Source organism: Oncorhynchus mykiss, chromosome 28 (genome assembly GCF_057628025.1).
Source record: "Oncorhynchus mykiss isolate SJ-2025 chromosome 28, ASM5762802v1, whole genome shotgun sequence".
Taxonomy (NCBI): domain Eukaryota; kingdom Metazoa; phylum Chordata; class Actinopteri; order Salmoniformes; family Salmonidae; genus Oncorhynchus; species Oncorhynchus mykiss.
Genome location: NC_143049.1, coordinates 38,659,146 through 38,682,651, shown reverse-complemented (window position 1 = coordinate 38,682,651; position 23,506 = coordinate 38,659,146). Strand labels below are relative to the sequence as shown.

Sequence of the window (23,506 nt, the reverse complement as noted above, 5' to 3'; positions counted from 1 at the left end):
TGCACGCCCAATTTTTCAGTTTTTGATTTGTTAAAAAAGTTTGAAATATCCAATAAATGTCGTTCCACTTCATGATTGTGTCCCACTTGTTGTTGATTGTTCACAAAAAAATACAGTTTTATATCTTTATGTTTGAAGCCTGAAATGTGGCAAAAGGTCCCAAAGTTCAATGGGGCCGAATACTTTCGCAATGCACTGTATATAGTGAATTTAAGACACAAGCCTATCAGTGCCATGTTGGCCGCACGATAAGGGAAATCATGCGTAGTAATCGCACACAGGCTCAGCCTCAGATTTAGACAATTGGCCTTGATTTACATGGCAAAAAAAAAAGTGTGTTGGCTAAATTACAGAGGAGGAACTTTTCGATATTATTAAATGTTTTCAGTCCAGGGAAAAACTCAGGGGCTTGATGGCATTTACACTTTAATACTCAAAGATCAACTTCTATTATGGAAACTATCAGATACTATTATACCAGAACCAGATACCAGAATTATTACTGAAACAGGACCCAGATGTAAATATAAAGATGAACTTCTATTAATATATTAATTCATATATGTAATATTTAATTAAGTTAATATTTAATATTAATATATAATATATTTTAACATATTTTTTGAAATAAAGATGGCAATGCATAAATAATACACATTTACAATAGGCCTGTATCTAAAAATACATACAGCCAAATTATATATACAGTCGTGGCCAAAAGTTTTGAGAATGACACTGTCACGCCCCGACCATAGTAAGCTGTTTATTCTCTGTGTTGGTTGGGGCGTGATAGTGACTTGGGAGGGTCATCTAGGTGATATTGTATTTCTATGGTGGCCTGATATGGTTAACAATCAGAGGCGGCTATTTATCGTTGTCTCTGTTTGGGGATCATATTTAGGTAGCAATTTGTGTTTGTGGGATCTTGTCTACAATTCGTTGCCTGTGTGCACACCAGTAGCTTCAAATTTCGTTTGGTTGTTTTTTGTTTTGTTCTGTGATTTTCGGTTTATTAAAATTATGTGGAACTCTACGCACGCTGCGCCTACTCAACGATCGTGACAGACACAAATATTAATTTTCACAAAGTCTGCTGCCTCAAAATATATTAAGATATTATGAATAGGAATGATGGGTGGCTGATGTACTTGCTCCTAACTGATTGTGTTGTTATGGTAGATTTTTAGCGTTGTTTGTTACTGATATTTAAAACTTTTTTTGTACATAATGTTGCTACCGTCTCTTATGACCGAAAATAACTTTTGGACATCAGAACAGTGATTTCTCACAACAACTGGCAGAAGCTTTTTTTTTAATGAGTCCGACAAGCCCGACTGATGTGAACGACACACTGCTTTCCCGGAAACAGGCCCAGATCCCCCTCATTTGCGTGAAGAGACAATGGAGAAAAAGAGGACGGAGCCTTCTGAGAAAACATAGGCGATCGAATAAACACCACCTGCTTTCTGTTCTTCTAGCTAACATGCAATCATTGGAAAATAAAATTGAGAACCTACGACTTTAAAAACTGTAATATGTATTTAGTACATATTTCACAGAGTTGTGGCTGAACGACGACATTATCAACATACATCTGGCTGGTTATACACTGTATCGGCAGCATAGAACAGCGGCGTCTGGTATGACATGGGTGGCGGACTATGTATATATGTAAACAACAGCTGGTGCACGTTATCTAAGGAAATCTCAAGGTTTTGCACGCCTGAGGTAGAGTATCTCATGATAAGCTGTAAACCACACTATCTACCTACTGTCTACATACCACCACAGACAGATGCTGGCACTAAGACCGCACTCAATGAGCTGTAAGGAAACAGGAAAATGATCATCCAGGGATTTTAATGCAGGAAACTTAAATCTCTTTTACTCAATTTCTATTAGCATTTTAAACGTGCAACCAGAGGGATAAAAACTCTAGACCACATTTACTCCACACACAGAGATGCCTACAAAGCTCTCCCTCAACCTCTATTTGGAAAATCTATCCTCCTGATTCCTGCTTGAGACAGGACTGTTTTGCTAGCACAGACTGGAATATGTTCCGGGATTCTTCCTATGGCATTGAGGAGTACACCACATCAGTCATTGGGTTCATCAATAAGTGCATCAATGACATCATCACCACAGTGACCGTACGTACCCCAACCAGAAGCCATGGTTTACAGGCAACATCTGCACTGAATTAAAGGCTAAAGATGCCGCTTTCAAGGAGTGGGACTCTAACCCGGAAGCTTATAAGAAATCTCGCTATGCCCCCCGACGAACCATCAAACAGGGAGTGTCAAATACGGGCCTAAGATTGAATAGTACTACACTGGCGCAAACGTTCGTCGGATGTGGCAGGGTTTGTAAACCATTACAGACTACAAAGGGACGCACAGTCGAGATGCATGAGAGCACGAGCTGTTCCGGACGACTGTGTGATCACGCTCTACACAGCCAAACATTCACAAGGCAGTAGAGACAGATGGATTACCAGGACATGTACTGCGAGCATACGCTGACCAACTGGAAAGTGTCTTCACTGACATTTTCAACCAGCATGTTTTAAGCAAACCACAATAGTCCCACAATAGTCCCTCTGCCCAAGAAGACTAAGGGAACCTGCCTAAATGACTACCGACCCGTAGCACTCACGTCTGTAGCCATGAAGTGCTTTAAAAGGTCATGGCTCACATCACCCTTAAGTTAGAAACCCTAGACCCACACCAATTTGCATACCTCCCTAACAGATCCACAGATGATGCAATCTCTATTGCATTGTCTCCCCCTAGTGGTCAAAATATGTGAATGCTATTATTTGACTACAGCGTTCAACACCATAGCGCCCTCAAAGCTCATCAATAAGCCAAGGGCCCTGGGACTAAACACCTCCCTCTGCAACTGGATCCTGGTCAGCAACTGGATCCTGGACATCCTGACGGGCCACCCCCAGGTGGTAAGGATAGATAACAACACATCTGACACACTGATCCTCTACACCTTGGCCCCTCATAATTAAGTTTGCTGATGACACAACAGTGGAAGGCCTGATCACTGACAATGACGAGACATCCTATAGGGAGGAGGTCAGAGACCTGGCCGTGTGGTGCCAGGACAACAACCTTTTCCTCAACGTGATCAAGACAAAGGATATGATTGTTGACTACAGGAAAAGGAGGAACGAGCACGCCCCCATTCTCATCGACAGGGCTGTAGTGGAGCAGGCTGAGAGCTTCAAGTTCCTTGGTGTCCACATCACCAACAAACTAACATGGTCCAAGCACACCAAGACAGTTGTGAAGAGGGCACGACAAAACCTACAAAATGTATTCCCCCTCAGGAGACTGAAAAGATTTGGCAAGAATCCTCAGATCCTCAAAAGGTCCTACAGTTGCACCATCGAGAGCATCCTGACTTGTTGTATCACTGCCTAGTATGGCAACTGCTCGGCCTCCGACCGCAAGGCACTACAGAGGGTAGTGCGTACGGCCCAGTACATCACTGGGGCCAAGCTTCCTTTTTATTTTTTTTATTTTTTTTTATTTCACCTTTATGTAACCAGGTAAGCTAGTTGAGAACAAGTTCTCATTTGCAACTGCGACCTGGCCAAGATAAAGCATAGCAGTATGAGCAGACAACACAGAGTTACACATGGAGTAAACAATTAACAAGTCAATAACACAGTAGAAAACAAAGGGGGAGTCTATATACAATGTGTGCAAAAGGCATGAGGTAGGCGAATAATTACAATTTTGCAGATTAACACTGGAGTGATAAATGATCAGATGGTCATGTACAGGTAGAGATATTGGTGTGCAAAAGAGCAGAAAAATTAATAAATAAAAACAGTATGGGGATGAGGTAGTTGAAAATGGGTGGGCTATTTACCAATAGACTATGTACAGCTGCAGCGATCGGTTAGCTGCTCAGATAGCTGATGTTTGAAGTTGGTGAGGGAGATAAAAGTCTCCAACTTCAGCGATTTTTGCAATTCGTTCCAGTCACAGGCAGCAGAGTACTGGAACGAAAGGCGGCCAAATGAGGTGTTGGCTTTAGGGATGATCAGTGAGATACACCTGCTGGAGCGCGTGCTACGGATGGGTGTTGCGATCGTGACCAGTGAGCTGAGATAAGGCAGAGCTTTACCTAGCATGGACTTGTAGATGACCTGGAGCCAGTGGGTCTGGCGACGAATATGTAGCGAGGGCCAGCCGACTAGAGCATACAAGTCGCAGTGGTGGGTGGTATAAGGTGCTTTAGTGACAAAACGGATGGCACTGTGATAGACTGCATCCAGTTTGCTGAGTAGAGTGTTGGAAGCCATTTTGTAGATGACATCGCCGAAGTCGAGGATCGGTAGGATAGTCAGTTTTACTAGGGTAAGCTTGGCGGCGTGAGTGAAGGAGGCTTTGTTGCGGAATAGAAAGCCGACTCTTGATTTGATTTTCGATTGGAGATGTTTGATATGAGTCTGGAAGGAGAGTTTGCAGTCTAGCCAGACACCTAGGTACTTATAGATGTCCACATATTCTAGGTCGGAACCATCCAGGGTGGTGATGCTAGGCGGGCATGCGGGTGCAGGCAGCGATCGGTTGAAAAGCATGCATTTGGTTTTACTAGCGTTTAAGAGCAGTCGGAGGCCACGGAAGGAGTGTTGTATGGCATTGAAGCTTGTTTGGAGGTTAGATAGCACAGTGTCCAATAGTGTAGTGTCCTGACATTCAGGACATCTATATCAGACGGTGTCAGATGAAGGCCATGAAAATTGTCAAAGACTCTGTACCCCCTGTATATAGCCTCCACATTGACTCTGTACCGGTACCCCCTGTATATAGCCTCCACATTGACTCTGTACTGGTACCCCCTGTATATAGCCTCCACATTGACTCTGTACTGGTACCCCCTGTATATAGCCTCCACATTGACTCTGTACCAGTACTCCCTGTATATAGTCTCCACATTGACTCTGTACCAGTACCCCCCTGTATATAGTCTCCACATTGACTCTGTACCGTAATATCCTGTATATAGCCTCCACATTGACTCTGTACCGGTACCCCCTGTATATAGTTTCGCTATTGTTTTTTTACTGCTGCTCTTTAACTACTTGTTACTTTTATTTCTTAGTCATATTTTTTTAAACTGCATTGTTGGTTAGGGGCTTGTAAGTAAGAAATTCACTGTAAGGTCTACACCTGTTGTATTCATGTGCATGTGACTAATGACATTTGATTTGATTTGGAGTTACATTGCTTTCAGAAAGTATTCATACCACTCGACTTAATTATTAAATATATTTGTTTTATCTCACCCATCTACACTCAAAAACCCACAATGACAAAGTGAAAACATGTTTTTAAGAAATGTTTGCTAATTTATTGAAAATGAAAGAGACATTTCTCATTTACATAAGTATTCACACCCAAGACTCAATACTTTGTAAAAGCACCTTTGGCTGCGATTACAGAGTCTTTCTGGGTAAATCACAAAGATTATTTGCTAAATCGGTTGTTGATCATTGCTACACATCCATTTTCAGTTCTTGCTATATATTTTCAAGTAGACTTAAGTCAAAACTGTAAGTCAGCCAGTCAGGAACATTCCCTCTCTTATTTCAACTCTAGTGTAGATCTGGCCTTGTGTTTAAGGCTTGTCGATCAGGCATGAACGAAGTGGTTTCTGGGACTGGTATATTTTCTCTTAATGGTGTTCGATACCCCCATCTAGTGGTCTCTCTAGCTCCGCACTCTATCACAATCTTGTGTTATTTATGCTGAGGAGATGTTTACATTGTATATGTAAATGCAATTATTGATGATATTTCTCTGTCCGTATCGGTATATTTTGTATATAATCTAGATACTGATTCATAGATTTTCTGATGTAGTTTCTTGCTTGATCATGTGACATGCAATTCTCCTTGAAAATAGAAGTCAGGTGACATGCAATTCTCCTTGAAAATAGAAGTCAGGTGACATGCAATTCTCCTTGAAAATAGAAGTCAGGTGACATGCAATTCTCCTTGAAAATAGAAGTCATGTGACATGCAATTGTCCTTGAAAATAGAAGTCATGTGACATGCAATTCTCCTTGAAAATAGAAGTCAGGTGACAATTCATAACACTTATGGCCTGAAGTCGAAACGTTTCAATTTTTAAAGAAAGTCTCCCATTAAATTGAGTGTAATTTCTACTTTAAATTATTTTCAATTGGATTACAGTGCTTGAACACACTTTGATACCACATCGTAGTTGATGACTAGAGGACACGGCAATTTATTCCACAGTTTTGTTTCTTTACACAGCATGGGGTTTACAATTGCAATGATTAATTTCTTGATTTTTAGGGCACAGTGATGTTCTAATAAACATCTTTATTTTGCATTCAAGCCTTAGTTTTGAATGTATAATTATTTTTTTCCACAGTGTCGCCAGCTCTTCCAGCTAAAATACACTTAACACGTTGGAGTCAGTCACCTGCCAAGACTCAAATCTGTCCAGTTCCTTTGAGATCTGAGCTTTTGTTTTCTTTCTTTCTTTCTTTCTTTCTTTCTTTCTTTCTTTCTTTCTTTCTTTCTTTCTTTCTTTCTTTCTTTCTTTCTTTCCTTCTTTGCTGAAAAGGCAACCAGTCCCCAAAGAAACAACAACAACAACAAAAACAAATAATGGCAGGTGATTTCACAGTTGAACAAAGAGCAATTGAAGTCCAAGGCTATCCTACCGCTATGATGAATAACTAACTTTGATGAGATTAACCCAGGGACAGGTGTGGACTGGCAGGCTCTGTTTCTCTAGAACCAAAACTCTCCCCCATATCCTCTCTACTCCACCATCTACTCTCCTCCATCCTCTCTTCTTCTCCTCTCTCCTTTCTTTCATCCCCATCTCTCCCCATTCCTCCTCTCACTTCTCTCCACTACGGAAGTGTGAGCGTCCAGGAAGAGAGAAAATATGTGGTGGATGTCTCCCCCTAGTGGTCATTTATAATATAATCTTGTCCCAGTCCCATTGGCTGTGAGTGTATCTGTACACTGTCTGTAGTAAACATACCTGTAGTAGGAGATGATACTTGAGGACTTTCTGCATGGGGAGGTAGATCAGTAGATCTCTGAGTAAACTTCCCATTGTTCGCTCTCTTAGAACACACATGGTTTGAATATGCTGTGATTTCTCAATTGGACACTAAAGGGCCACAACACTTCAAATGACCCCGTAATAGAAATCCTTCAACAATCACCATTATAGTGTCTTCTTACCTCTAGCTTCAGATACAATCCAAAACAGCAATGGATATCTCAACTTGGCTGCAATAGATTCTATAAATGAATAACCTACAATTTTAAGGTGATAAGTATCATTATGGAGGGCAATTGAAGCCAACATTAAGTTGTTTACATTGTGTTACACCAAACTATGACTTTTAAGGAATCGATGTGTTGTACTGTGTGTAAAACTATTAGGTATAATGTAAATGGATTAATATTAATAAATACCTGTCCTTATAGGCGATGTAGATCTTGTAGAGGTTTAAGGTGTTCTTGTTGAGAATGGAGTCTTGCACCTCCACTATGAGACTCTTATGGACTTTCACCAGACCCTACAGCACAGAGAGACCTTACCAGATGTTGCACATTACAACAACTTTACAACTATTCTCTAACTTGAGTCTACTCCTTAGTGCCAGATTCTGGTGTAGAAATCTAAGCCTGGACCAGGTGTTGAAGCCACCCTCTGTGCTCCGACTATCTGTCTCCCTCTCTACATTTGCCACTGTACTGTCAAGACTAATACAAATCCTTTAAAAAATGAAATAAATAAAAACTATAATATAACTATTGGTCTTCCTTTCCTGTGGCGGTCCTCATAAGAGCCAGTTTCATCATAGCTCTTGATGGTTTCTGTGACAGCACTTGAAGAAACTTTCAAAGTCCTTGAAATGTTTCAGGTTGACTGACCTCCATGTCTTAAAATAATGTTGGACTGTCGTTTCTCTTTTCTTATTTGAGCTGTTCTTGCCATAATATAGACTTGGTATTTTACCAAATAGGGCTATCTTCTGTATACCACCCCTACCTTGTCACAACACAACTGATTGGCTCAAATGCATTAAGAAGGAAAGAAATTCCACACCTGTTAATTGAAATACATTCCAGGTGATTACCTCATGTGGCTGGTTGAGAGAATGCCAAGAGTGTGCAAAGCTGTCGTCAAGGCAAAGGGTGGCTATTTGAAGAATCTCAACCATAAAATATATTTTGATTTGTTTAACATGGTTTTGATGTCTTCACTATTATTCTACAATGTAGAAAATAGTACAAATAAATGAGTAGGTGTGTCCAAACTTTTGACCGGTAGTGTACAGTTGTGGTCGAAAGTTTTCTGAATGATGCAAATATGAATTTTCCCAAAGTCTGCTGTATGATGTATGATGGCAATTTGCATATACATATACTCCAGAATGTTATGAAGAGTGATCAGATGAATTGCAATTAATTGCAAAGTCCCCCTTTGCCATGCAAATTAACTCAATCCCCCAAAAACTTTTCCACTGAGTTTCAGCCTTGCCACAAAAGGACCAGCTGATATCATGTCAGTGATTTTCTCGTTAAGACTGGTGTGAGTGTTGACGAGGACAAGGTTGGAGATCACTCTGTCATGCTGATTGAGTTCGAATAACAGACCGGAAGCTTCAAAACGAGGGTGGTGCTTGGAATCGTTGTTCTTCCTCTGTCAATCCTGGTTACCTGCAAGGAAACATGTGCCGTCATTATCGCTTTGCACAAAAAGGGCTTCGCAGGCAAGGATATTGATGCCGGTAAGATTGCACCTAAATCAACCATTTATCGGATTATCAAGAACTTGAAGGAGAGTGGTTCAATTGTTGTGTAGAAGCCTTCAGGGCACCCAAGAAAGTCCAGCAAGCGCCAGGACCATCTCCTAAAATTGATTCAGCTGCGGTATCAGGGCACCATCAGTACAGAGCTTGCTCAGGAGAGCAACTTCTCCCAAACCATCCAGGAACAGTTTGGTGACGAACAATGCCTTTTCCAGCATGATGGAGCACCTTGCCATAAGGCAAAAGTGATAACTAAATGACCCGGGGAACAAAACATCGATATTTTGGGTCATGGCCAGGAAACTCCCCAGACCTTAATCCCATTGAGAACTTGTGGTCATTCCTCAAGAGGCAGTTGGACAAACAAAAACCCACAAATTCTGATAAACTCCAAGCATGGATTATGCAAGAATGGGCTGCCATAAGTCAGGATGTGGCCCAGAAGTTAATTGATAGCATGCCAAGGCAGATTGCAGAGGTCTTGAAAAAGAAGGGTCAACACTGCAAATATTAACTATTTTCATCAACTTCATTTAATGTTATGAAATGCTTGTAATTATGTTACAGTATGCCATAGTAACATCTGACAAAAATATCTAAAGACACTGAAGCAGCAAACTTTGTGAAAATGTATATTTGTGTCATTCTCAAAACTTTTGGCCACGACTGTATGTATAGCAACCCAGATGTAAAATAGTAATAGCCAAGGCTGTCCGTTGTGACCGTATCTATTCATTATGGCCATCAAAATGCTAGCTATTAAAATCAGATCCTATGAGAACATTAACCTCTCTAGGGGGTGTGGGACGCTACCATCCCACCTGTCCAACATCTAGTGAAATTGCAGAGCGCCAAATTCAAAAGCAGAAATACTCGTTATAATAATTCATAAAACATATAAGTGTTATACAACGGTGTAAAGATTAACTTGTTAATCCAACCACGGTGTCAGATTTCAAAAAGGCTTTACAGCGAAAGCATACCATGCGATTATCTGAGAACAGCGCCCATCAGACAAATCATTGCAAACAGTTACCAGCCAAGTAGAGGAGTTACACAAGTCAGAAATAGTGATACAATTAATCACTTACCTTTAATGATCTTCATATGGTTGCACTCACAAGCCTCCCATTGCCTCAATAAATGTTTGTTTTGTTCGATAAAGTCCCTCTTTACACACTGCACATTTTGTTCAGTAATCCACAGGCTCAAAGGTAGTCATAACAGACAGATGAAAAATTTAAAAAGTATCAGTAAAGTTTGTAGAAACATGTCAAATGTTATTTCATTCAGAGTGGTCCACTCATTCAGAGTGGTCTTAATCCCTCATTTTTCAGAATACAAGCCTGAAACAATTTCTAAAAACTGTTGACATCTAGTGGAAGCCATTGTAAGTACAATTTGAGTCCTAAGTCAATGGATACTCGAATGGCATTCAATAAAAAACTACAAACATGAAAAATCCCACTTCTTGGATGGTTTTTCTCATGTTTTTGCCTGCCATATCAGTTCTGTTATACTCACATACATCATTGTAACGGTTTAGGAAACTTTAGAGTGTTTTCTATCCAAATCTACCGATTATATGCGTATCCTAGCTTCTGGGCCTGAGTAACAGGCCTGCTAACCATCTGAATCGCCGCGTCCCAAACACTCACTGAACCCATATTTACTTTCTATCCCTTTTCGATTTTTTATTTGTTTATACCTTCCGGTAACCTGCCTCACCCAATGTGATACGGAACCGCTATTATCTTTACATTTTTAGAACACACTCAAGAACCTTCAGAAGCTAACCAGCTAACTGGCTACAAGCTATTTAGTCATTGTTAGTTTTCTAACCTGGATAACACTCGCCAGTCCAGCTTCCCTGCCCCATCCACCGCTGCCCCTTGGACACTGATCACTTGGCTACATAGCTGATGCATGCTGGACTGTCCATTAATTCACGGTAATCCATTCTGCTTGTTTATGTTTTATCTGTCGGCCCCAGCCGCATTTAGGCTCTGTGTGTAGTTAATCCGACCCTCTCTGCCTAATCAATCGCCATTCTACCTGCTGTTGTTGTGCTAGCTGATTAGCTGTTGTTGTCTCACCTACTGTTTTAGCTAGCTCTCCCAATTCAACACCTGTGATTACTGTATGCCTTGCTGTATGTCTCTCTCAAATGTCAATATGCCTTGTATACTGTTGTGCAGGTTAGTTATCATTGTTTTAGTTTACAATGGAGCCCCTAGTTCCACTCTTTATACCCCTGATACCTCCTTTGTCCCACCCCCCACACATGCGGTGACCTCACCCATTACAACCAGCATGTCCAGAGATACAACCTCTCTCATCATCACCCAGTGCCTGGGCTTACCTCCGCTGTACCCGCACCCCACCATACCCCTGTCTGCGCATTATGCCCTGAATATATTCTACCATGCCCAGAAACCTGCTCCTCTTATTCTCTGTCCCCAACGCCCTAGGCGACCAGTTTTGATAGCCTTCAGCCGCACCCTCATACTACTCCTTCTCTGTTCCGCGGGTGATGTGGAGGTAAACCCAGGCCCTGCATGTCCCCAGGCACCCTCATTTGTTGACTTCTGTGATCGAAAAAGCCTTGGTTTCATGCATGTCAACATCAGAAGCCTCCTCCCTAAGTGTGTCTTACTCACTGCTCTAGCACACTCTGCTAACCCTGATGTCCTTGCCGTGTCTGAATCCTGGCTCAGGAAGGCCACCAAAAATTCTGAGATTTCCATACCCAACTATAACATCTTCCGTCAAGATAGAACTGCCAAAGGGGGAGGAGTTGCAGTCTACTGCAGAGATAGCCTGCAAAGTAATGTCATACTCTCCAGGTCCATACCCAAACAGTTCGAACTACTAATTTTGAAAATTACTCTCTCCAGAAATAAGTCTCTCACTGTTGCCGCCTGCTACCGACCCCCCTCAGCTCCCAGCTGTGCCCTGGACACCATTTGTGAATTGATCGCCCCCCATCTAGCTTCAGAGTTTGTTCTGTTAGGTGACCTAAACTGGGATATGCTTAACACCCCGGCAGTCCTACAATCTAAGCTAGATGCCCTCAATCTCACTCAAATCATCAAGGAACCCACCAGGTACAACCCTAACTCTGTAAACAAGGGCACCCTCATTGACGTCATCCTGACCAACTGGCCCTCCAAATACACCTCCGCTGTCTACAACCAGGATCTCAGCGATCACTGCCTCATTGCCTGTATCCGCTACGGAGCCGCAGTCAAACGACCACCCCTCATCACTGTCAAACGCTCCCTAAAACACTTCTGTGAGCAGGCCTTTCTAATCGACCTGGCCCGGGTATCCTGGAAGGACATTGACCTCATCCCGTCAGTTGAGGATGCCTGGTCTTTCTTTAAAAGTAACTTCCTCACCATTTTAGATAAGCATGCTCCGTTCAAAAAATGCAGAACTAAGAACAGATATAGCCCCTGGTTCACTCCAGACCTGACTGCCCTCGACCAGCACAAAAACATCCTGTGGCGGACTGCGCTAACATCGAATAGTCCCCGCGATATGCAACTGTTCAGGGAAGTCAGGAACCAATACACACAGTCAGTCAGGAAAGCTAAAGCCAACTTCTTCAGGCAGAAGTTTGCATCCTGTAGCTCCAACTCCAAAAAGTTCTGGGACACTGTGAAGTCCATGGAGAACAAGAGCACCTCCTCCCAGCTGCCCACTGCACTGAGACTAGGTAACATGGTCACCACCGATAAATCCATGATTATCGAAAACTTCAACAAGCATTTCTCAACGGCTGGCCATGCCTTCCGCCTGGCTACTCCAACCTCGGACAACAGCTCCCCCCCCCCCGCAGCTACTCGCCCAAGCCTCTCCAGGTTCTCCTTTACCCAAATCCAGATAGCAGATGTCCTGAAAGAGCTGCAAAACCTGGACCCGTACAAATCAGCTGGGCTGGACAATCTGGACCCTCTATTCCTGAAACTATCCGCCGCCATTGTCGCAACCCCTATTACCAGCCTGTTCAACCTCTCTTTCATATCGTCTGAGATCCCCAAGGATTGGAAAGCTGCCGCAGTCATCCCCCTCTTCAAAGGGGGCGACACCCTGGACCCAAACTGTTACAGACCTATATCCATCCTGCCCTGCCTATCTAAGGTCTTCGAAAGCCAAGTCAACAAACAGGTCACTGACCATCTTGAATCCCACCGTACCTTCTCCGCTGTGCAATCTGGTTTCCGAGCCGGTCACGGGTGTACCTCAGCCACGCTCAAGGTACTAAACGATATCATAACCGCCATCGATAAAAGACAGTACTGTGCAGCCGTCTTCATAGACCTTGCCAAGGCTTTCGACTCTGTCAATCACCGTATTCTTATCGGCAGACTCAGTAGCCTCGGCTTTTCGGATGACTGTCTTGCCTGGTTCACCAATTACTTTGCAGACAGAGTTCAGTGTGTCAAATCGGAGGGCATGCTGTCCGGTCCTCTGGCAGTCTCTATGGGGGTGCCACAGGGTTCAATTCTCGGGCCGACTCTTTTCTCTGTATATATCAATGATGTTTCTCATGCTGCGGGCGATTCCCTGATCCACCTCTACGCAGACGACACCATTCTATATACTTCCGGCCCGTCCTTGGACACTGTGCTATCTAACCTCCAAACGAGCTTCAATGCCATACAGCACTCCTTCCGTGGCCTCCAACTGCTCTTAAACGCTAGTAAAACCAAATGCATGCTTTTCAACCGTTCGCTGCCTGCACCCGCACGCCTGACCAGCATCACCACCCTGGATGGTTCCGACCTTGAATATGTGGACATCTATAAGTACCTAGGTGTCTGGCTAGACTCTAAACTCTCCTTCCAGACCCATATCAAACATCTCCAATCGAAAATCAAATCAAGAGTCGGCTTTCTATTCCGCAACAAAGCCTCCTTCACTCACGCCGCCAAACTTACCCTAGTAAAACTGACTATCCTACCGATCCTCGACTTCGGCGACGTCATCTACAAAATTGCTTCCAACACTCTACTCAGCAAACTGGATGCAGTTTATCACAGTGCCATCCGTTTTGTCACTAAAGCACCTTATACCACCCACCACTGCGACTTGTATGCTCTAGTCGGCTGGCCCTCGCTACATATTCGTCGCCAGACCCACTGGCTCCAGGTCATCTACAAGTCCATGCTAGGTAAAGCTCCGCCTTATCTCAGTTCACTGGTTACGATGGCAACACCCATCCGTAGCACGCGCTCCAGCAGGTGTATCTCACTGATCATCCCTAAAGCCAACACCTCATTTGGCCGCCTTTCGTTCCAATTCTCTGCTGCCTGTGACTGGAACGAATTGCAAAAATCGCTGAAGTTGGAGACTTTTATCTCCCTCACCAACTTCAAACATCTGCTATCTGAGCAGCTAACCGATCGCTGCAGCTGTACATAGTCTATTGGTAAATAGCCCACCCATTTTCACCTACCTCATCCCCATACTGTTTTTATTTATTTATTTTTATTTTTCTGCTCTTTTGCACACCAATATCTCTACCTGTACATAACCATCTGATCATTTATCACTCCAGTGTTAATCTGCATAATTGTAATTATTTGCCTACCTCATGCCTTTTGCACACAATGTATATATAGACTCCCCTTTTTTTCTACTGTGTTATTGTCTTGTTAATTGTTTACTCCATGTGTAACTCTGTGTTGTCTGTTCACACTGCTATGCCTTATCTTGGCCAGGTCGCAGTTGCAAATGAGAACTTGTTCTCAACTAGCCTACCTGGTTAAATAAAGGTGAAATAAAAAAAAATAAAAAATAAAAAACTTTAGGCACGCTTTTCATCCGTACGTGAAAATATTGCCCCCTACCCTAATGAATTAAGGGCTTAGAAATCCGAGGCTTAACAAAGGTGTCTATGTATGCCAATGACATTTCAGGGGAAATGCAAAAAGAGCATTTAAAGCTACTTTCACTTTTGGACATTAACAAGGAGACCCTCCATATTAACTCCTCCTCCACATTTACTGGATTGGTTGAAAAGCGCAGAAGAGAACCTACCCTGACAGTTTTTTTTTCTCATCAAGACCAGTATGTAATTTAATTTATGTAATTTAAGGCGTGTTTGTTATGTAGGGGGATCTAATTTAAAGCGTGTTTGTAAGGGATCTAATTTCATTAATACTTTTTATTTTATTAGGTTTAATTATTATTAGGTTTATTAACAGACAATTTCATGACGATTTTCTTGTCTGGATCCACTCATGTAGAAAAAAACGCTTTCACAAGCCCAATGTTGTGGAATAGTCAAAAGCTTTACATCTGTGGAAAGAGGGGATTGAGCTGCAGACACTGCAAGAAACGGTCTAGCATAATTAATAAAAAAAATAAAAAAATTGATCCGATGCAGGAAACCATCCATTCATAGAAGTCACAACTTCACAGGAAAGCCTTTTGTAAATGCATTTTTTTTCTCAGAAATGCCTTCTCGAACATGTGAACTGTCATGTGTCTTATTAACAAACTTCCATGCCATCTGTAAGTATGATAAATTGTTAATTTATGAGCCTTGTTGGTTAAGCCAAAGAAAAAGTCAGCAACCGTCCCACTAGGCATGACTGTCTGAGATAATGAGTGGGCTGGACATACCGATAGAGGAGTTTGGATTGGTCTGCCATATTGAAGCCGTCTGTCTATTTGAGCTCGTCAGTCGGTGTTGGTAATCCTGTCGAACTTTTAAAAAATGTATTGTGTGGTAAAACGGCATTAGTCTTGCTTTCCATTTTCTGGAGGAAATCAGTGGAATTAGAGTATGATAGCTAAAGATATGGAGAAAACACCTGTCTCCGGATTACATCTTCAAACTAAGGGCAACCATGGTATGGCATTCGTGACAGGGAGACGCATCCATGATGCATGTTGATGTATACAGGTAAGATAGTCTAGCATCAGCTAGCTACATTTTCATATATTACACGTTTCTAATTTTGACAGGGAGTGGTTTCATTTCAAGCTAAAGTGTACTGTTAGCTAGTTAGCTAACGTAAGCTGGCTGGCTCCCTAGCTGACGTTATTATTTGTTTGCTTTTCTAGTTTGAGTCTAATGTTAGCTAGCTAAATTGTAATCCTTTGCTACTATGGCCTATTTATTGCCTACCTCCTCATGCCTTTTGCACACACTGTATATAGATGTTCTTTTTTTTCTACTGTGTCATTGGCTTGTTTATTGTTTATTTCATGTTATTCCACGTGTAACTCTGTGTTGTTGTCTGTGTCACTCTGCTTTGCTTTATCTTGGCCAGGTGGCAGTTGTAAATGGGAACTTGTTCTCAACTAGCCTACCTGGTTAAAAAGGTATTGCAGACTCAGTCAAGAAGTTGGTCCGTGCATGCTTTGAGTCCTGGTAATCCATCTGGCCCCGCGGCTTTGTGAATGTTGACCTGTTTAAAGGTCTTGCTCACATCAACTACCGAGAGCGTTATTCCCAAATTGTTGCCAGCAGAGCTGGTTAGGCTGTTTTCATAAGACTTTAAAAATAAAGTCAATGGGGTCTGAATACTTTCTGAATGCACTGTATCACACAGATTAAGGGAGATGCAGAGTTGGGCTAGTTTTATAGTTATACACTGTCATGGTTCTATTAGCATCCTTTTATACTGGTGTCTCTTGCTGATGCTTTGCTATACAAGACTGGAACATTACATGAAAGTTGTCCATGTGTTCATGGCTGAGATTGAAATGTGTGTGAATTGTGTTTTGTTATTTTGCATAAGGTCAATTATTTTTTGTTATTTAGAGAAAATTCAATCAGAGACGTATTTCCTATTTATGTAAAGTTATTTGATATATGAATATTCATTAATTAAACTTTGGATTATTAAAACTTGATACATTAATAAATCATTATCCTGGTTGCTTCCCTTTTCCACTGCATTTCAGATGACTATACTATAGTGATTCCTTTAGAAACCTAGGGCAAACTGTTTTAAAGAGGCCACACAATGTCATCAATATGCTAACTTTGATTATTTCTCGATTATTATTATTTTTTAATTCTTTTAGATCCACATTTGTTATACATGTCAACATCCTCCATCCGTTTACTAAGAACAGGAAGCAAACTGATTGGACGGCTGTTAGAGCCAGCAAAGGGAGCTTTACTATTTATAGTGGAATTAAAGGGTTTAAAAAAAACAAACAATGCCTCTCTATCTCACCTAGTTGTTTTGTTCATGTCAACGTTTTTAAATGTACTGTATGTCAATTGTAAAGTTTTTTTTCTCCAATAAATATCTTTGTTATCTGTCAGACCCCCTGGAAGACGAGCTGTCGCCATTTGAAGTTGGCTAATGACAATCCCAATCAATTCTAAAGGTCTATGAATTTGATAGTGGTTACATTTCTCCAGCCTCACCCTCAGCTGTTTACAAAAAAAAGGTGACACCTTAAATTCGTTGGGTTGACCACATCGTTGTGGTTGGAATCCCAGATTGCACCTTAAACTAAAGTACAATATTTGTATGATATGAAACAGCTATTAGCTGAGTAATGAGTCCACAGTCACAAAGGAAGTGTATGTAAGCCGACATGTTTTTAATCGAAGCTCATTTTCACCATGAAAATCATATTTTATGCAACACAGGAAAATGATGTAAGACTTTGGTTTTGTTTATTCAGCAACTTCTTTGCCCTGTAAGGAAGACAGAAAGAAATGAATGGATGAGTATTAATAATGAACATGTTAGAGATATTAGAGCATTAAATGGCTCAGTGCTGAGCTTTGATTTTCAATTTTGAAGAACCAGCTTAGTTTGAATGAATCTATTTTAACCCTACCTGAAATGTGATTCTTAGAGATCTTAAATACATTTTAGTGAGTGTAAAAGGTCAGTATTGACCTCTGAGAAGACTATCATAGGTGGTGTTGATGTGGACATATTTGAACATGAGTCAGGTATAGGTTTAGCAGCAGCTCCGTACCTTTCCAGTGTCGCGGGCCTTGGCTCTGAGCTTGTTGACTTGAGACTCAGCGATGTCAGCACGCTCCTCAGCCTCCTCCAGCTCATGCTGAACCTTCCTGAACTTAGACATGTGGCCGTTGGCTTGTTCCTCCTGGGTGCGGAAAAGAGAGGGAGAGCATAAAATCAGCATTCAAAGTTTGAATCTTCAGGTAGCAAATTAATATTATTTTTTTCTTAATTAAGGTATTTCAATGCTTTTTGTTGTTGACAGATTTAGGATAACAATGTATATAGGGAGATAGAGGATCCATCAGAGAGAATGAGTGGTGAAATGGGGGATCAAACCACTGCCTCCGGGGGTGTTCAGTGTCTAAAACAAGTATTCACACCCCCTTTTATTGTGTTACAAATTGGGATTAAAATGGATTTAAATTAAAGTTTTTTTGTTCAATGATCTATACAAAATACTCTGGAATGTCAATGTGGAATTTAAAAAATTATTCATGAAAAATAAAACACTAATATATCTGGACTAATTTGTTTTCACCCCCCCTGAGTCAATACATGTTATAAACATATTTTTGGGTAAGTTTTCTAAGAGCATTGCACACCTGGGTTGTGCAATTTTTAAAAATCTAAATGTGTTTATTCGCAGAAATGCCTTCTGGAACATGTGAACTTTCATGTACCTTAATAGCAAACTTCTATATGCCATCTGTAAATACAAATAAATAGTTAAATTACGAACCTAGTTGGTTTAGCCACGGAAAAAGTCAGGAACCTTCCCGCTAGCCATGATTGGCTGAGATTATGGATGGGCTGTACATGCTGAGAGATGAGTTCTGATTGGTTTGCCATGTAGCATGCTTCTGTCTATAACATGAGCTGCTCAGTATGTGTAGATAATCCTTGCTACTGTGGCTTTTTTGAAAGATATAACATTAGCCATGGAGAACTGCAAAAGTGTTGCTACTGCTATCAACAACATTGCTGTCCTGAACCTAGTTGGTTATCTTTAGCTACCTGCAGATTCATACTACAGCATTTCATGCATGGTGGCTAGCAATGTCAATCAGTCTGTAGTGATAGTAGTATGGTTTGGGATTATGGGTCATTGTTTGGCTAGCTAGCTAGCTACATGTCTAAACAAAAGACTCCACTATTGTATTTCATGAACACGTATACATGTCGAGACACTAGTGACCCAACCACTTATCTAGATGTGGCTGGAGGGTGCTTATTGCATTTCTTTCATATGACCCATCAATTTAGACAAGTGCGTCTGGGTTAGCATCATCTAATAATTATAAAATAATTATAAAATATATTTTATCTGGACACTTTCTATTTTTGATATTGCTATATTGCAAATATGCCAGTAACCATTACACTGTACCATTTACACCTTATGTAACCTGTGCATGTGACAAATAAACATATCTTTTATTTGATATAGTGTATGTTTTCCAAAGTCGGTAATGTGAAGAACAACATGACCTGCACCAAAGTCAGATTAGGATATAGGCCAAGTACTAGATTAAGTGTATTTTTACTACTACTTTCTGCTACTACTTTTACCACTTTTAGTCTTGAAATCTTTGGTTGTTTACTACACTACCGTATTCACTCTGTATAGCACATGGTCTCACATGTGAATCCTTAAAGAGATGGGTGGGGTTCAGAGGGTGTGAACAATGCTGAATGGGTGTAGACAAAGAGCTCCCCTGTATGTGTACCTAGACATTCAAGGGGCCATTTTCTCAATAGTTGGGTTACAGGTTTATCACCTTTCAAATCATATTTACTTTCACATTGTTCCTCAACTGCAATGTATGATACACTACTTGTATCCTACTTGTATCCAATTTTCTAGTCAGTGTGACATTGTGGATTATCTTGTGTAGAACAATGACAACAACATTACAATTAAATTAATTTCAATCCCACTTTCTAACAGTGAAAATAAATCCAAAAGGGGTGAATAATTATGAGAGGCACAGTGTGTGATTCAGGGGTGGTCGCACTACCATTAAACCAGTCCCCAGCACACTACTGCCACTAGACCAGCCCCCAGTACAGTACTACCACTAGACCAGCTCCCAGTACAGTACTACCACTAGACCTACCACTAGACCAGCCCCCAGTACAGTACTACCACTAGACCAGCCCCCAGTACAGTACTACCACTAGACCAGCCCCCAGTAGAGTACTACCATTAGACCAGCCCCCAGTACAGCCAATTAATATTCAACCCCGTCACCTTTAACTTGGTGACACATAGACATAGGAGGCGCTCAGTGATGTGCATAATTTCTTCAGAAATGACTTGCACTATCAATTGAGTCATTGTTTACTGATGCGCAGTAGTAAAACTGAATTCAAATTTGAATGTCTAGTAAGGACTTTTTGGGGGGGAATGTATGCTTTCAAAGTATTTGACAAAGTTTGTGACTCACCGCTTCCTCAGCCTGCCTCTTGTAGGCCTTGACTTTCATCTGCAGCTTATCTACCAGGTCCTGAAGTCTGACAACATTCTTCTTATCCTCCTCAGTCTGTGGGACAAGATCAAAGAATCAATGCCCCATAGTTTTATACACAAACCTGTCTGTGTTGGTGTCAAGTTTGGGAAGAAGGCACTTTCTGTTACCTGGTAGGTGAGCTCCTTGACTCTGCGCTCATACTTGCGGACTGCCTTGATTGAGTCTGCACCTCTTCTCTGCTCGGCCTCCACCTCATTCTCGAGCTCACGCACCTTTGTGGAAGAAATTAACACAGGAATTTTTTTGAGGTGGTGAAATCAGATGTAACAAATCTTAGTACAACAGAGGTATATTCTTCTACCCAGTCAACGAGGCACAATTGTTGTCTGTTCCTATGTATTTTCACAATTGTATTTGAAGGGATCTGTAATGATACAATGTCATTATCTATGTGGGTTATTGAGAGAAAGTCATTACACAAAGCTCCTGTGTATTTGCATGGTTAAATACATTTTCGGCAATTAGTCATTCAATCCACCCTAATCCACCCTGCTGTTAACTCACCCTGGACTCCAGTTTCTGGAGCTGCTTCTTGCCTCCCTTCATGGCCAGATTCTCAGCCTCATCCAGACGGTGCTGCAGGTCCTTGACTGTGACCTCCAGGTTCTTCTTCATCCTCTCCAGGTGAGAGCTGGTGTCCTGTTCCTTCTTCAGCTCCTCAGCCATCATGGCCGCCTGGAATCGTAGTTTTTTAAATTTATGCACCAATTGGCACCAATCATAACGTCCTTCTGAGGACTTTGTTGTGGTATACCAGCTCAGCTATCCAACCATTGGCCCATGGATACAAATGAAGTGAATGTAATTGAATAGATCATAAGGACTCACATCAGTAATAGCCTTCTTGGCCTTCTCCTCTGCATTCCTGGCCTCCTGGACGATGTCTTCGACCTCTCCCTGCACCTGCACCAGGTCAGACTCCAGCTTCTTCTTAGTGTTCAGAAGGCTGGTGTTCTGAAGGAGTTAAAACATTTTTTTGACTATCTAGAGAACTTTCAGGTCACAAGGCAGAAATGGTATGCCTGGTTGAATTTCATTCGAAATGGCTTTTGACCCATACCTGGGAGTGCAGCAGTCCAACACGCTCGCTGGCGTCTACCAGCTCAGTCTCAGCCACTTTGCGGCCTCTCTCCGCCTGCTCCAGAGCAACTCTCAGCTCCTCGATTTCAGCCGCCATCAGACCGTTCCTACGCTCCACCATGGCTGCCTGCTCCTTCATATCATCTGCGACGCGAACAGCGTCATCAAGGTGCAACAGGGCATCCTGGGGTTCACAATGACATGGGTTCATTAGGATTTGTGGAAGTAGAGGTGATTGGGTCATTGATTTAAATGCTCCTTGGTAAGAACTTCCCAATATCCTTACCTGTCTACAGCATACTAGTAAACGCTATTGAAATTCCTCTTTATTTTCTACAGATTCACAAACAAATCTCTCCCCAGTCCCTTTACCTTGAGCTGTCCCTGGACGTTCCTCAGCTGTTTCTGGGCCTCAGCTGCCTGCCTGTTGGCGTGGCTAAGCTGGACCTCCATCTCGTTCAAGTCTCCCTCCATCTTCTTCTTCACCCTCAGGGCATCATTCCTGCTCCTGATCTCAGAATCCAGGGTGCTCTGCATGGAGTCCATCATCCTCTGGCTGTTCCTCTTGATCTGCTCCATCTCCTCGTCCTTCTCAGCCAGCTTCCTGTCCACCTCACCCTTGATCTGGTTCAGCTCCAGCTGCACACGCAGAATCTTGGATTCCTCGTGCTCCAGTGTTCCCTGGACAAAGAGAAGCAGTCAGGCCAATTGTGTTCAATACATTTGGATGTGTATAAGCCAAGGAATTAAATATATATGACTACAATAAACACCAATACAGGGAGTGTGGGACTGTAGCTGGCGTTGGCTAGTGTACCACTTTAGTTGGACTTTTTTGTATATCGCATCTTACATTTGTGTGACTGTCCTTGTCTATCAGTGTTTTGTTATTTGTTGTCTTGTGTTTTTTGTGGACACCAGGAAGAGTAGCTGATGCTTCTGCAAAAGCTCATGGGGATCCAAATGATCAAATGAACACTGCTTTTCCCATCAAACAGCTGTAGATTGTACCTCAGCCTCCTCCAGAGCGGTCTGGATCTCAGACTTCTCTGTCTCCACGGTCTTCTTGGCCTTCTCCAACTCATGGATGCTCTTGCTAGTCTCTCCGATCTGCTCAGTCAGGTCAGAGATCTCCTCTGCACACACAAACACAGGAGCAGTTTAGACTTGGGAGATATTCAGTGGATACCACCAATACACTGAAGTTGACATTGAATCAATTAATCAGAATTTCAAATGGTCTTGCAAATCTAACTGTCACGTCTTCAGCAAAATTAATGCAGTTTACACAGTTTTAAAAACATAACAATACATTCACAGACTGTGTGCCCTCTGACCCCTACTCCACCACTTCCACATATCTACAGTACAACATCCATGTGTACATGTGTGTATAGTGCATATGCTCGTGTGTGTGTGTGTGTATGTGTCTGTGCCTATTTTTGTGTTGCTTCACGGTCCCTGCTGTTCCATAAGGTGTTTTTTTAGTCTGTTTCTTAATCTAATTTTACTGCTGCATCGGTTACTTGATGTGGAATAGAGTTCCATGTACGCATAGCTCTAATTAGTACTGTGAAATAGAGTTCCATGTAGTCATAGCTCTAATTAGTACTGTGCACCTTCCATAGTCTGTCGGACTTGGGGACTGTGAAGACATGTCTTGTGTGGTATGCATCGGTGTATTCATGTCAATAACTCTCATAAATACAAGCAGTGATGAAGTTAATCTCTCCTCCACTTTGAGCCAGGAGAGATTGGCATGCATATTATTAATGTTAGCTCTCTGTGTGCATCCAAGGGCCAGCAGTTACTGTAGTAGCTGACGTGTGTAGTTTGAGTTTCTGCAAACATAGACACTAGCTTTACTCAAAGCCAGTTGCATGTCGTTAGTAAAGATTGAAAAAAGTAATGGGCCTGGATAGCTGCCTTGGGGAATTCCTAATTCTACCTGGATTATGTTCCATTAAAGAACAGCCTCTGTGTTCTGTTAGACAGGTACCACTTTATCCACAAGAAAGCAGGGTTTATGAAGCCATAACACAAGTTTTGCCAGCAGCAGACAATGATCGATAATGTCAAAAGCTGAAGTCTAACAAAACT

At 41.9% G+C, this 23,506-nt stretch overlaps 1 protein-coding gene across 2 annotated transcripts in view; it reads right to left on the bottom strand.

The window, feature by feature from the left end:
* Nucleotides 1-17,397: 17,397 nt before the first annotated feature.
* The window catches only part of LOC110509126 (myosin heavy chain, fast skeletal muscle), a 69,226-nt gene continuing 63,117 nt past the window's right edge, over nucleotides 17,398-23,506 (bottom strand). For both annotated transcript variants that reach the window (XM_090225275.1, XM_021590094.3), the window contains exons 33-41: nucleotides 22,418-22,542; nucleotides 21,779-22,087; nucleotides 21,387-21,590; nucleotides 21,155-21,280; nucleotides 20,831-21,001; nucleotides 20,434-20,538; nucleotides 20,243-20,338; nucleotides 17,806-17,937; nucleotides 17,398-17,515 (exon numbers count right to left, since the gene is read on the bottom strand). In XM_090225275.1, coding sequence (XP_090081401.1) covers nucleotides 17,495-17,515; nucleotides 17,806-17,937; nucleotides 20,243-20,338; nucleotides 20,434-20,538; nucleotides 20,831-21,001; nucleotides 21,155-21,280; nucleotides 21,387-21,590; nucleotides 21,779-22,087; nucleotides 22,418-22,542 — 1,289 coding nt within the window. In that variant the 3' untranslated portion in view covers nucleotides 17,398-17,494. The remainder of the gene's footprint in view (nucleotides 17,516-17,805; nucleotides 17,938-20,242; nucleotides 20,339-20,433; nucleotides 20,539-20,830; nucleotides 21,002-21,154; nucleotides 21,281-21,386; nucleotides 21,591-21,778; nucleotides 22,088-22,417; nucleotides 22,543-23,506) is intronic.